The sequence below is a fragment of the Heterodontus francisci genome, chromosome 25, assembly GCF_036365525.1.
Source record: "Heterodontus francisci isolate sHetFra1 chromosome 25, sHetFra1.hap1, whole genome shotgun sequence".
Lineage (NCBI taxonomy): Eukaryota > Metazoa > Chordata > Chondrichthyes > Heterodontiformes > Heterodontidae > Heterodontus > Heterodontus francisci.
This window is the reverse complement of record NC_090395.1, coordinates 57,510,770-57,523,669: the sequence shown is the minus strand read 5'-3', so window position 1 is coordinate 57,523,669 and position 12,900 is coordinate 57,510,770. Positions and strand designations below refer to the sequence as shown.

Here is a 12,900-nt window from a genome sequence, read left to right as displayed (position 1 = left end):
ACAACTGTCCTATTCCTGCAATGTTCTTAAGGCTGTGCCACTTTCAGTGGCCATCATTGCGGCACTGGAATGCCTGTTGCATGTGTTGATCCAGGCTTGGCACTGCAGTAAGAGCTAATGATTGGTCATGTGATGCAGACACTGGTCCTTGTCGAGTCCCTGTGCATGGGGTGTTAACGTTGTTTCACATATCATGACCACCATATTATACATGCAGCGCTGCCAGCATGCATGCCACTCACCTTGCCAACCCCCACTAAGTTATTGAAGCGCTTCAGGTAATGCACCATGTTCGTGCCATGATCTCTGTGGCAGCTCACTTCTTCGGCCACCTCGAGCTAGGCCTTCTTCCTGAGGCTGGCTAGCCTCCTCCTCCCGTCTTCTGGGAATAATATCTCTCACTGTTCTCTCGTTGCCTGCAGGAACTGAGCCATGGTGTGACCGTTCCTCGCATTCCAGCCATCGCTCCACACACTGTCTTCTGCTGGCCCTCTCCTTATGTACAGCTAGTATGAAGGCTTCAGACTGTCCTTTTAAAGATAGCACCCTCTAGCTCACTGTGTCACTAAATCCCACCTGCCACCCATTATTGGTTGGCTCCGCTGCAGGCCTGCCGCTAATTGGACGCATTGTGCAAGATACCTACAGAAGTCCAGCCATCCCTGCGTGTGGATGCACAACCCGGAAATGACCCCAGCGCGGGATCTTGAACCAGTCGGCAAAATCCAGCCCATTTACTCTGTTTTTCTCTCCGCAGATGCTGCCAGACCTACTGAATGTTTCCAGCATTTTCTGTTTTTATTTAGATTTCCAGCATTCACAGTATTTTGCTCTTGTCTAAATTATGCGCTGGTACATTTGGCAAACATTACAATTAAACATTTTGAGGAAGAGGTGAGGCCAAAAATAGATCAAGGAGTTAACAAGCACCAAGTTATTTTACTGCTAATTTCTGTTCTTAATATGACCATGACTCAGAGGAGCACTCCTGGTAGAACCAAGACTACAGCCAGTTACCTACTGATGATTCATGCATTGTCCTCTTGTCAGTTGTTAGATGCATACGTCCTGTATCAATTGCACATGGTCGAATTGTCGCAGGATTTGGACCTATATATCAATATCTGGAGACAATCACCTTCCATTGTAACGATGGTTATGAGATGGTTGGAAACAGTGTCATTCAATGCAGTGAAAATAACAAATTTGTGCCCCCACCACCTACCTGCAGACCACGTGAGTAACCATCTCTTAAACTTAATAAAATCAAAGAAGAATGTGAGTTGCGCTTTCTTGAGTCTGTTAGAAGTATATAAATACCTTGATGTTGGTTTGGAAATTTCCTAGTTGACTGTAACATGTTGCTATTTGCTTTCTGCACTTCACTACGACAAGTTTTCTTTTGCACTGATGTTTCCTTTCTATTATTCTCCACAGTGCCTATCGCTCCAGGTATCCCGCCCCATTCAGTACTGTGTGTCTTTGTTGTAGTGATGTTTTTCTGCCTAATCGCTTTCTCCTGCTACTTGTCAGTCATCCAGCATTGGATAAGCAAATACATCCTGCAATTAAATCTTGGGGAGACCGAAGCCATTGTCTTCGGTCCCCGTCACAAACTCCGTTCCCTCGCCAAAGATTCCATTCCCTTTCCAGGCCACTTTCTGAGACTGAACCAGACTGTTTGCAGCCTCTGCATCCTGTTTGATCCTGAGCTGAGCTTCTGAACTCATATCCCCATCATCATCAAAATTGCCATGATATGGCCCATCTCTGCCCTTGCCTCAACTCCTCCGCTGCTGAAACCCTCCTGCATGCTTTTGTTACCTCCAAACTCGATCATTTCAGTGCTCTACTCCCATTTATCACCCCTCCCCCTCCACCCCACTGTTAACTTCAGCATATCCAAAGCTCTGGTCCCTCTATCCTAACTTGCACCAGGTCCCATTCACCCATTAACCCAGTGATCACTGACCTACATTGGCTCCTAGTCCAACATTTCCTCAAATTTAAAGTTTTCATCCTTGTGTTCAAATCCCTCACTTCTCCTTATTGCTGTAACCTCCTCCAGCCCAAAAACCCTCTGAGAACTCCGCATTCCTCCAATTCTGGCCTCCTGTGCATCCGTGATTTTCTTCATCCCATCATGAGCAGTCATGCCTTCAGATGTCTAGGTTTTAAGCTCTGAAATTCCATCCATAAACTTCTCTGCCTCTCAATCTCTGTCCCCTCCTTTAAGAAGCTCCTTAAAACCTACTTCTTTGACCAAGCTTTTGGCCACCTGTCTGAATATCTCCTCCTGTGGCTCCTTGTGCATAGACAGTCGGAGCTCTGGTCACCTTAACTGCCTCAGACAATGCAGCAGCAGATGTGATAGTGGACTGCAGCTTCTGTCACAGCATTCTGCAGCTTTCTGATATATCCTCTCAAGAAGTGCTACTTCCTAAATTCAGCAACCCCCTCCAACTCCGCTCCCCCCAGCCCAACCTCCTATTCCTGTAGTCATTAAGAGTTGGCCTATCCTTCAGTGGAGCAAGCACCTGTCTGTGCTAACAGAATGGTGCCAATGCCTAAAAGCACAATTTTAGCAGGAAAACATTCTTGCAAAAGCTCCTTCAACTCTCCAGATGGATAGCAACGATCTGACTATTTTCAGGTGAATGCCCTTTTAGATAGCTGGAAATGCCCCTTTCTGATATGTATTGTCCGGTAGTACTGGGGGAAGGGGGGGGGGGGGTTTGCGGGGTGGGGGGGGGGGGGGGGAATGGGTGGCACAGTTGTAGTATACAGCACTGAGTACATCATATCAAAGACAACAGAAATGACACCAGTGGCCCATTGATGTCATAGGGTTACAATTTTGATATTTATTGAGGCTCCGCCCTGTTTCTGCAGGAGCTCTGGCTATCCATGTCTAGGCTCCAATCAAATTGGTGATGGCTGGATCGGCAATGGGAGATGGACGGTAAATTATGCACCCTCATTTTCATTGTGCTACCCTCTTTTTCTCACCTGAAAACAGGGATGAAAACTGGCCCCAATGTACAGAGGAAATCATTCCTATTGTGCTGTTTTTTTTCCTTTTCATCCTTTTATAAGCCAGCTATTGTTAGTTACTTTTTATTCAATATTTCAGATTGCTTTGTTTCTCGATTCCTCTCTTTTTCTGTCTCTCTCTTGTTTCTTTTTCACTCCTAAAGAAATTAGATCTGCAAACCAGGTCTTTGCTTTGCGTAATGGGGTGATGGAAGGAAACAGAGAGAAGCATACCTGTTCCTTACTCTGTGCTGCAGTGCATTTGTTCACCAGTGTGTTGTCACTGAGCTGACTGAATTTTTAATCCCTGAAGCCACTGATTTGGCAGTCTATTGAAGCATTAACTGAATTTCATTTTTCCCCAGCTGTCAGGTGTAGTGATCTTCCACCTATTCATAATGGGAGAGCTCCAAGACCACCCTATGGAGGTCACTGGAAATATGGAATGGTAGCAAAATATTCATGTATTGGTGAATATTCGTTGATGGGTGCAGCTGAACTTGTTTGTACAGAGACTGGAAAGTGGGACAAGGCCCCACCAACATGTGAAGGTACAGTTAATTAATATTTTGTGTTTGAGTATCAGACCATTCCACTACCAGACACTTTTGCAATGTCACACAAATTGAAGGAGCAGTTTGCTTGAAAAATTTAATTTTTCATTACTTGAATGCAGGGTTTTTGCCAACTGTAAGTTGGTTTCAAACTAAAATGCCTAAAATAGATTTGAAACTTAACTAGTCCAGTTTCCATTTAATGATGAATAAGCTTGCAGAATGGAGAATCTTTCTTAACTTAAAGTTGGTAATATTTCTGATGCTATGGTTCTCCCACTAGCAGTCTGCAGGTTATTTAAAAATTAGCTTCAATTTCGAGCAAGATTCTGGTACTGAATCAGAACTATCATGCTCCCATTTATCTGATTGTAATATTTGGGCTAGATGTGGTAAAGCTTTACATTGCAGCAGTTAGGTTACAGGTGCTGTAGAACAATTCTTTCAATGGTACAGTGGTACAATAACTCTTTGTGCTGAGAGAACAAAAGGAGACTGCTTAAGATACATGGGACTTTTTAACCATCTGAATTGGCCAACAACTTAATGTCTCACCTAAAAGGATGCATCTCTTCTAAGACAACATTCCCTCAGTATTGCACTGGAATGTCAACCTAAATTATGTGTTGCAATCCTGGAGTGAGGCTTGAACTGATAACCTTTTGTCTCAGTGGTGAAAGTGCTAGCAACTGAACCAAACTAATAAGAAGCCTTCAGAATGATAAAGGATACAATATACAAGTTTACAGATGGGGGGAGGAGTATGGCCAATTTTCATATATATAAAAGTTTTTAATGTCTGATAAGAGTGCACAAATCATTGTCATTGAATCCAAAGTTCTGTTCTCATTCATCTTGCACGTAAGAAATAAGAGCAGGAGTAGGCCATACGGCCCCTTGACCCTGCTCTGGCATTCAATAAGATCATGGCTTAGCATTTCCATCAGCTGAACTTTCCTGCCATATCCCTATTATCCCTTGATTCCCTTATTGCCCAAAAATCTATCGATCTCAGTCTTGAACATACTCAACAACAGAGCATCCACAGCCCTCTGGGATAGAGAATTCCAAATATTCACAATCCTCCTAAGTGAAGAAATTTCTCCACATTTCAGTCCAAAATGGTGAATCCCTTATTCTGATTCAATGGCCACCAGTTCTCAAATCTCTGGCCAGGGGCAATAGCTTCTCAGCATCTACTCTGTTGAGCCCTCTAAGAATTTTATATGTTTCAATGACACGATCTCTCATTCTGCTAAATTCCAAAGATTCTACTCAAATCACTCCTAATAGGACAGCCCCGTTATGCCAGGAATCAATCTAGTGAACCTTAGTTATCCAGTGTAGACTAATGCATTTGTCTGTTGTTGGATGCCATCATCCTGAATTGCCAGCAAATGGTCAAATAGTGGCAGGATTTGGACCTACATATAAACATCAGGAGACAATCACCTACAAATGTAATGAAGGCTATGAAATGGTTGGCAATAGTGTCATTGTACTGAAAATAACACATTTGTGCCGTCACCACCTACTTGCAAACTATGTGAGTGATGACTTTTTAAATTTGAGAAATAAAAGGGTGTGGGTTTACCTTCTCTTAAATATATAAAAATTATCCAAATGTTGATTTTGGATTTTCCCCGTAGACATTGACATATTTCTTTTTACCTCTTCACTCAAAGAGTTTTAAAAAAAATGAAATTGGAGTACTTTTCATTGACGGGTTGAGCAAAGGAAACAGGGAATCCTTATTGCTTTAATGTTATGTACACCAGATTATATCATATTTTAACTTTGTGGTCATACACATGCAGGCACAGTTTTTTCATTTGGAGTACATGGTGAATTAGTGAGTGGAGGTTTTCCTCATGTTATTAATAAAGAGAAAGTTTCTCCCAAACTGGAGTCTAGGAACACTTACTAAAACTTCACAGGACTGAGGCATCAGCAGAAATGCAGATGGGTATAAACGTGAGAAGGCCTGTCTTCAAGCTAAAGAATCCTGGAGGAGCGGCATGATGGTCATGGTGGTGCCTCTCAGCTGCTTGGCATGATGGATCAGATACCTAGAGGTGTTCAGCTGCAGCTGTGATGCAGGTTATGAATTGGTTGACAAAAATGTTGGTATATGTAGTGGGAATGAGATACTTATTGCACCATCACATTGAGGTGCTTCCTCATTGAGATGCAAGACCATTTTTATACATAGTAAGTACTACCAGATTTCCTGTGGCATTGTTAACAATAAGTGAGATGAAACACTGTCCAGAATTTAACGTTGAGGCGGTGGCCCTGCCCACCAGCTGAAAAGTCGGGGGAAAGCCCGCCTCCGCTGGGCCTGGAAGCCAAGCTGCTATTTTGTGTGGCCCAGGCCCTTAACTGGCCTTGGTCAAGACTTCTGCCCTTCTGAGGCAGGAAGTCTTGCTTCCAAGAGCTGCTGGCCAATCAGAGGGTTGGCAGCTCTTCAGTCCCAGCAACGCCACAGGGATCAGTGGCCACTGCTAGGACTGCACCCAGCAAGATCAGCCATGATGGACACCGGCCTCAGAACAAGTAGTGGGATCTGGGCTCGCCGGGGACTATCAGCTAAGCCCTGGCGAGGGGGGAGGGGTGGGTCAGAGAGCAGAGCAGGTGGGGGGAGGTGGTGGGGGTTAGTTTTAGCAGGAGTGGCCCGTGCTGCTGAGGAGGCCCTCTGGGGCACAGGGTGCCCGATCAGGAGGACCCCACAAGCCAAGCCACCAGTTATTACTTAGCAGCCTTCTCAGGTGCTGAAGTTCCTGTGGCAATTGGTTGGCCACTTCAGGGCCTCAGTTGGCCTGGGGCGGGCAGGCCATTTGCCACCTTTCCCGCTGCTGCTAAAATAGCAGTGTGGCGGGTAGGCGATGGGCATGGCACCACCCCCACCCCCCCCCCCCCCCCCACCCCCTGCCTCCCACATGATTTTATGTGTTTTTAACTATGACCTACAAATTTAGCTGCACAGCACCCACTTTTCAGGCACTAACTGGTCTACTAAAGCCCCTAATGTGGCGGACCTCAATTTCTCGGCCTCTGTCTTTTCAATCATGCATTCAGCTCTCGCACTCAATTCCTCTGCTGCTCACTGTGTGCACTCTGTTAAGTGAATTACATTGGGACATTTTATTATATTAATGCATGATACAAGTAGAAGTCATTACAGAGGTGAATTGAATTTACAAATGGAAGCACAGCGTTCAACCCAATCAGTCCAGGTTGTTTATTTTCCATATGCGCAGTAGTCCCTAACTCTTATGCCTTTCCCACTCTCATATCTGTTTATTTAACTTCCAATTATCAGTTCTCTAATCAACTCTTGAATGTTAACATGGAGCTGGATTTTCCCTCCAGGGGCAGGAAACACATGTTGGGACTGTTACTGGGTTCCGAACCCACCCTGGGGGGAAGCAGTCACTCATTGGCATTTTCACAGGGTCGCCCCCTTAATTGGCCTGGAGACAGGTTCGCCATCCAATTCAGGACAGTGGGCAGGTTCTCAAAGTTGAAAGGCCAATCAGCGGCCTTCCATCTTGAGAGGAGCAGCAGGCTGTGATGGAAGGTAAGTAAGAGAGAGGGCGCTTCAAAATGGGGGTGCCCTCTCTCCAATTTGTTAAAATCTTTAATTTAAAAATAGATTCAGGAGCCAGGCCACCACTGTGTGGGGTAAGGGGACAGGGTGGGTGGAAGTGGAGGAGCCCGTCTACAGGGTGGCCAATGGTTGCTCCTGCACCCAGGCAGGCAGGGACAGTCTCTAGGCCTGCCTGGAACACTGGGCCCCTGCCCTGCCACCCAGTGCCCGCCTCCAGGCACCGGAACTGGCACCCCGCCAGTGCGGGAACCTGGAGGCCGACTGAAAAATTCCAGTCAGCCTCCTTTAATTGCCTTCAATTAGGCTCTTAATGAGCCTGATTGGCTACCCACCACATGCAGGCTGGTAGCCCTGCCGATGCCAATCCTGCCTCTGCAAAAATGGCCCAGAGACTGGATGGAACAGGAGAACCCGCACGCCAGCCAGCGGGGCTAATTTTCAGCCCCAATCACCTCTGATCCTGACCCCAGCTGAAAATTTGCCTCTGCTTTCAATCATTTGCTGTGATAGCCCAACTTGCATAACACAATATGGTGGTAACAGGCAGGAAGGCTCCCATACTTACCCGAGGGTTCCACTCTGATAGCCTATTGGAGGGCACAGCTGGATACCAGCCTGCTTTTAGTACCTGTTATCCAATGATGCACCAAAACGATTTTAAATGTTGTTGAAATTTGAAAATCTTCGATCTGTATTCATTACTCAGTAAATTCTGGATTATGGCCTTAAAGGAGCACCTGAGCTTGAATGTAACCCATTGGCCTAGACGTTTGGGTGGGAATGGAAAACAGAAGCTGGCAGAGGTTGGGTGAGTGAAATGGTAGAGAGTGGGTGGTCTTGGGGTGGGTTTAGCAGCTGAAATCGGCAGAGGTGAGCAGTAGCAATTAGCAGGGGGTAGTGGCAGACTGCAGCATCCCACATTCTTTTGACATGGGGTCAACTGGACCCCTTGGGTAAGTATGGGGGCCTTCCTGGCCGTTACCACCATATTGTGTTTTGCAAGTTTAGCACGTGATGAGTGAAGTGCTGGGGCATTCAAAAATCAGACTTGTAGGGGCCCTAATTTTTTTAAAAATTCTGTACTTAAAATGTTCCCGAAGTGCATTCCTGCTGCAAGAAACATTGACCTTATCCATACTTTGGCTGGAAATATGCGCGTGCTTTTTGTCTGCTATATCGGAGGCTTGAAAGGCTGTTTGGTGCCTAAAACCGGAAGCTCTGCAACTGAATTTCTAGGCCCTTGTGTTTTGGGACAAAGATTCTCCGAGATGCAGGCAGGTAGAGATTGAAGGCAGGGCCTGTTATAGAGGGATATTGCACCTTTGGGGTGAATCTTGCATATATTTTTGCAAACATTTTGAAAATGAATTCCAGAATTAGTAGTTGGTAGCAGTTTCATATATTAATTCTGAAATACTGTGAATTACATTGAAAAAAACAATGAAAAAATAATTTGAGCTCCTAGTATTTTGTAATATTTCTACTTTTTCTATGGTTTCTGTGTAGCAATGGACTGCGGTAATCCAGAAGAGATTTTGAATGGGTATTATGAGGCACCAAATACTAAGTTGGGAAGCAAAGCTACCTTTTATTGTGAGGAAGGGTGAGTTGTCCTTACTTACAGAATAATTTTGTGAAAGTTTATTTTAAAAATTTTGTGAATAAGGTGACAGCCATTCATGTTGACGCAACAATGCAATTTAGTCAACCTCAGCCAACCACTACCTGTTGTTTACATTTATGAAGGTAGCTGTAAATGTTGGCTACCCTGTGAAGCTTGTAACTGAATGTAAAACTGACACATTTTACTCTAACTGATAAAGTATTTGTAAAATTTGTGCTAAATTCTGGACTATTTATGCTGTGAACTTTCACCCACTGGCCAAACTTCTGTCACTTAGGTTCTTAAAGAACAATTGCAATGTTTAATTTATGATTTATCTATCAATCCATAATTTGAGTTCAACATTGGAGGTTTGTGCCTGATGGTTCGTCAAAACTATGATTCACTTCTATTAGCCAAGAAGCACCAATACCCTTCCTAAGACTAGCTGACCTGAATTACATTCGCTGTTCCATATGAGTTCTGGCCAACACTTTGTACAGTAATAATATGTCTTGATTTTCAATGTGCCCCTGCACTAATGTCAGGATCCTTACTAACTTTTTGTTACCATACCAAAGCAGTGGGTAGATAGTTGATAGTGCAGCCCTTCAATTTCTTTCCTTTGCAAGATGCTGTTCCATTGTTGCATTTAATTTTCAGTTCATGGCTTTGATTTTCAGCAGCAGCATGTTTCTGTTTCTCCAGGTACCGGATGGTGGGCTGGAACTATCAGTGGTGTACTTCCAGTGGCTGGGATGGTCAGGTTCCAGCCTGTGAATGTAAGTCAGGTTTCCAAATGTCTGGCTTCACTTTCTGTGCCAAACGATAACTTCAACTTCTAGAATTTCGGAACATGTTTTCTAAAGTATTCCATTTAACTTGACAGTGAATGTTTCCAGAATTTAATGGTGCGATTGTTCATGGGCAGCAGAAAGATTTGATTTCAGGGGCTGCTTGGAATTCTCTTTTACTTATCAAATGCTTTCCATTTTCATGGCGATGAACAGTTCAATCACAAATGAAGGAATAAAAGTAACAAATGCAGATTTTTTTTTTCAATGTGCTAGTTCAGCCAAACTGTAAATGGCACTTGGACTAATACTGCCAATATCAATTCCACAGGAATTTGCTTCTACCTGCTGGACTCTAATTGTTAAATTGTGCTCTTAACTGAAGTCATGGATGTTTTTGTGATAGGGAAAGAAATTTATCAACTCGAGTTTACTTATTTAAATAGCATTTAGTTTAGAGATACAGCACTGAAACAGGCCCTTCAGCCCACCGAGTCTGTGCCGACCATGAACCACCCATTTATACTAATCCTACACTAATTCCATATTCCTACCTGTCCCCACATTTCCCTACCACCTACCTATACTAGGGGCAATTTATAATGGCCAATTAACCTTTCAACCAGCAAGTCTTTGGCTTGTGGGAGGAAACCGGAGCACCCGGAGGAAACCCAAGCAGACACAGGAAGAACCTGCAAACTCCACACAGGTAGTACCCAGAATTGAACCCGGGTCGCTGGAGCTGTGAGGCTGCGGTGCTAACCACTGCGCCACTGTGCCGCCCTAGTTCCCAAGTAACTTGTGCTATTGTTTAAATAATTAGATGGTAAGCCAAATGTAAACCATGAAATTGTAGCTTTTGTGTGATTATATGTTAAAATATTTTTAGCTTCCCGTAGAAAGAATAAGGGGGTCACATACTCCCTGGAAAATAAGTGACTGAATAGGTGAGAGGAACAGAGGAATCTGGGAGTAGAGATGCATAAATCACTAAAAGTAGTGATGTAGGTTTGTAAGTTCATTTAAAGAAAAGCAAAGCACTATAGTTCATTTCTGGAGGGATAGATATGAAAAGCAGAGAAATTAAGTTAAACTTAATTGTATAGAACCTTAATTAGACCTCACATGCACTACTGTGAACAGTTCTGGTCTCCATGTTATAGAAAGGACATAGAGGCATTAGAAAAGGTACAAAAGAGATTTACTAGAGTGATATCAGAACTGAGAGGTTATCCCTATCAGGAAAGATTGAAAAAGCTGGGGCTCCTTTCTTTGGTAAAGGGGAGATTGAGGAGTGACTTGACTGAGGTTCTAAGGTTATGAAAGGGTTTGATAGGGTAGCTGGAGAGAAGATATTTCCACTTGCGGGTGAGACCAGATCTAGGAGCCGTAAATATAAAAGTTACTAGTAAATACAACGGGCATTTCAGAAGAAGTTCCTTCGCCTAGAGAGTGGTTAGAATGTGGGACTCATTACCACAAGGAGTAGTTGAGCTGAATAGCATAGATGCATTTAAGGGGAAGTAAGATAAACACATGAGGGAGAAAGGAATAGAAGGTTATGCTGATGTGGTTAGATGAAGAAGGGTGAAAGGAAGCTTGTGTGGAGCATAAGCACCCACAAAGATCAATTGGACTGCATTGGCCCATTTCTGTGTTGTAAATACTTTGTAATACTTTGTATTTCATCTTCCTTTTGTTTAGTGTTTCTGATTTTACAATCTTGTGACGTGTGCTGTACCTAAGTGGAAAGCAACTAATCTTCCAGCTTTCACTGTTTACCCTGGCTTCCCGATATTCATCTCTCTCTGTTTAACTGCTCGTCCAAAAAAAAAAACATGCAGCTGAACTGAAGCTAGTATTATTGAGAGGGGTTAGAAAGGAAATGGCAGAGAGAAGAATGCCTAAGCCCTGCTCTGAATTTCATGCATTGGGTTGATCAGGATACTGTGCCATTGACTACACTGAAACTGATCCCTGAAGCTTTTGATCTACTGTCTGTTCAGGTCTCCAACTTAACTTGATTCTTCCCTAACACTCACTTGTGATAATCTTCCACCTATTAGTAACGGGATAGCTCCAATACCCCATGATGGCGAGCACTAGGAACGTGGAATGGTAGCAAAATATTCTTATAATGGTGACTATTCATTGATTGGTGCAGAAAAAAACTTGATTGTACAGCAACAGAAAAGTGGGACAAAAACCCACTAATGTGCAAAGATCCCAACTACAAGATCAGAATTACTTGCCAGTGCTTTTTTAACATGTTGCCTCCAATTTGTGAGGCTGATCCAGAACACCTCTGCCGAGGGTTACCAACTCTGCTGGATGTATTACTGGAAGTTTCATCATATGACCTCCTGCCCTGCCAAACTGAATATCCTTCCCATCCTCAATATTTTGAGAACGACAAAAGAAGTGTGTTTGAAGAATATGAAAAAGCACAGAATTTTTATTTTAACCCCCCCCCCCTATAATTTTTCTCCTGGGCTGCTCACCGCGGTGTCCAGGAGATTAATGTTTAATTCCTGGAGGGTTGGCAACCCTACCTCTAACCCAGTGGCTAGTAGGTAAAACTGCAACACGTGCTGCCTGTGGGAATAAAGTCATATTGCAGATGAGTTTGTTGAAAAATAAAGACTTGCTTATTTTATAGTCAGTGTCTTTGTCCACTGTAAACTGATTTGGATCTCAGACTTTGAAATATAAAGACTCCCCCAATGCTACAATGCTTACCACTTCCAATTTCCACTTAATCCTTTGCAAAACAGAAGCAGACTTTCTTAATTTAAAGTTGGAAAAGTTGCCGGTGGTAATTTCAAACTAAGCCGCCCATTGGGAAACTGAGTGGATTGGATCTGCTGCTCATTTTATAAGCTGCCATCACACACGATTTCTCATCCCATTGACTTCAGTGGAAAGTAAAATCAGGTGGGGTTTAAAATGGGTGACGAAAAGCATCTTCTAAGTCTCCTGCCAGGCTAGGTTAAAAATAATTACCAATCAGCTGGTTATTGCAAAGTGATCAAAATTTCAAGCATAGTCCTGTTGCTGTGCCTGAACTACATATTTGCAGTCTGACCCTCTTCCCAAGGCACATGTGTTCCAGTTTTACTTGGCACCAGTTAGGTTGGAGGTGTTGTCCATCACCACATAACAAACAGTCCCCTTCCCAGGCACAAGGATGTAATATACTCTTGGATTTTAATTATTTTAGTTTCTAATTAAGGCAGTGATTTCCAAGTCACAATGGAATGTGACTTGGAGGTGATGATATTCCCACAACCTTTTGCCATTATCCTT

The 12,900-nt window shown here is 43.5% G+C and overlaps 1 protein-coding gene across 8 annotated transcripts in view; it reads left to right on the top strand.

Annotated features, from left to right (window-relative positions):
* LOC137383885 (sushi, von Willebrand factor type A, EGF and pentraxin domain-containing protein 1-like) overlaps positions 1-12,900 on the top strand; it is a 202,214-nt gene that overhangs the window by 87,029 nt on the left and 102,285 nt on the right. For all 8 annotated transcript variants that reach the window (XM_068057250.1, XM_068057245.1, XM_068057248.1 and 5 more), the window contains 4 exons: positions 1,051-1,236; positions 3,399-3,584; positions 8,704-8,800; positions 9,509-9,582. In XM_068057250.1, the coding sequence (XP_067913351.1) occupies positions 1,051-1,236; positions 3,399-3,584; positions 8,704-8,800; positions 9,509-9,582 (543 nt within the window). The remainder of the gene's footprint in view (positions 1-1,050; positions 1,237-3,398; positions 3,585-8,703; positions 8,801-9,508; positions 9,583-12,900) is intronic.